This window comes from Condylura cristata, unplaced genomic scaffold, assembly GCF_000260355.1.
Source record: "Condylura cristata isolate star-nosed mole 26May11 unplaced genomic scaffold, ConCri1.0 scaffold00062, whole genome shotgun sequence".
NCBI lineage: Eukaryota > Metazoa > Chordata > Mammalia > Eulipotyphla > Talpidae > Condylura > Condylura cristata.
Window position 1 is genome coordinate 462,916 of NW_004567163.1, and position 1,441 is coordinate 464,356.

Below are 1,441 nucleotides of genomic sequence, written 5' to 3' on the forward strand. Positions count from 1 at the left end.
AGCCCCGCCCCGCCCAGCAGTGCTCCCCAAGAGCAGCCGAGGCCCGCGAGGGCCGGCGTGCACCCTGGGGCGGCGTCTCCGTGAAGGAGGGGCCCGAAGCCCCCGTGGCGGGCCTCCCCCGAGCCTGTCTGACCAGCCGGCCTTTGTGCATTCGGGCCGGCCCCGGCAGGGAAGCCCCCCCAGGACGCGCCCTGGCCCTCGCCCACCCCTTGGTGTTACACACCCCTCACCCACCAGCCCAGTAAAGGCCGCGACAGCAGCTGCGCCCGTGTCTTACTTTGGGGCGCCCTCCCCCGGGGCCGGGGGGGGGGACAGCGCGGGCTCTCCTGGGGAACTCTGTCCCCCACGGTGCTCCCGGGGGGAGGCTGGGAGGGGCCGCGGCTGGACAGGAGGAGGGGGAGGAGGAGTCCTGGGGGGGCTGGTGCCAGGGCCACTGGCGCCCGGCACTGGTGGGGGCGGGGTGGCGCACAGCAGCGTGGAAGGACCAGTCGTGGCCTTGGACGTGGGCTTTGGTTTATAACCAAGATGTGTGCAAACAGCTGCCCGCGGACAGCGCAGTCTGGGCCTGGAGCCCCGGGCCTCTGGCTGCCGGGCCAGGGGGTCCGGCGGGGCCCCTCACCCCTGCTGCGGCGGGCAGGGCTGGACAGGCCAGACGCGCTGTCCACTGGGTGGGGACCCGGCTCCCGTAACGCTCACGGGCCAGGGGCAGGGTCCGGACACTGCGGCTGAAAGCAAAAAGTGAACACGCTAAACACACCCTGAGCCTGGGCCTCTCGGGGGCTCTGCACCAGAGCCGGTCCCTGCCACCCCTCACGCCGTCCACCCGTGGCTCCGGGCCTCAGAGGGGCAGTGGGCGCCGCCCTCCGGGCCGAGGGGCTCGGCGGCCGGCGCAGCCAAGGTCGAGGCTCCCGTCCAGCAGGTCTGGCCACCCGGAGCACACGGCCTCGAGCAGTCCGGAGTCTGAGACCAGCTGGCTCCGCGGGTCTCACTGGGGGCCCTCGCGGTCATTTTGGGTGGACTCTAAATAAGCAAACGGGAGGATGTGAAGATGGGGGGACCAGCTGCGGCTCTCCCGAGGCCCACCCCGCCCAGAGCAGCTCCCGGGCTGCCCACCTGCTGCCCTCGTCCAGCCGGCGCCACCGTCCCCGGAACCTGCGCTGCTTCCTGACCCGTCCCCCCCCCCCCCCGCGGAGCGAGGCAGTGCTGGAGGGACAGGCCCCGCCGGCCTCCGGGACTGCGGGGCGGCGCCTGGCCGCCCCACAGCCTGTATACGGCCTCCATGACACGGCCCGGGAAGGGGGGGCCAGCCCCCTGCGTCCCCGCTCCTCCCGACTCCGCTTCAGAGAGCTGGGTCTCAGCCCCCAGTCAGAGGGCAGCGCCCTCACGCCCAGCCGGGCGGCCCCGCAGACGCTGCCCGTGCCGGGCCTCACCTGGCTCCGCG

General features: G+C 73.8%; 1 protein-coding gene across 1 annotated transcript in view; it reads left to right on the plus strand.

The window, feature by feature from the left end:
* Positions 1 to 1,283, plus strand: part of LOC101631469 (glutathione peroxidase 3-like) — a 5,177-nt gene extending 3,894 nt beyond the window's left edge. Inside the window, exon 3 of the mRNA XM_004695395.2 lies at positions 1,093 to 1,283. Within this exon, the coding sequence (XP_004695452.2) occupies positions 1,093 to 1,283 (191 nt within the window). The remainder of the gene's footprint in view (positions 1 to 1,092) is intronic.
* Positions 1,284 to 1,441: the final 158 nt, after the last annotated feature.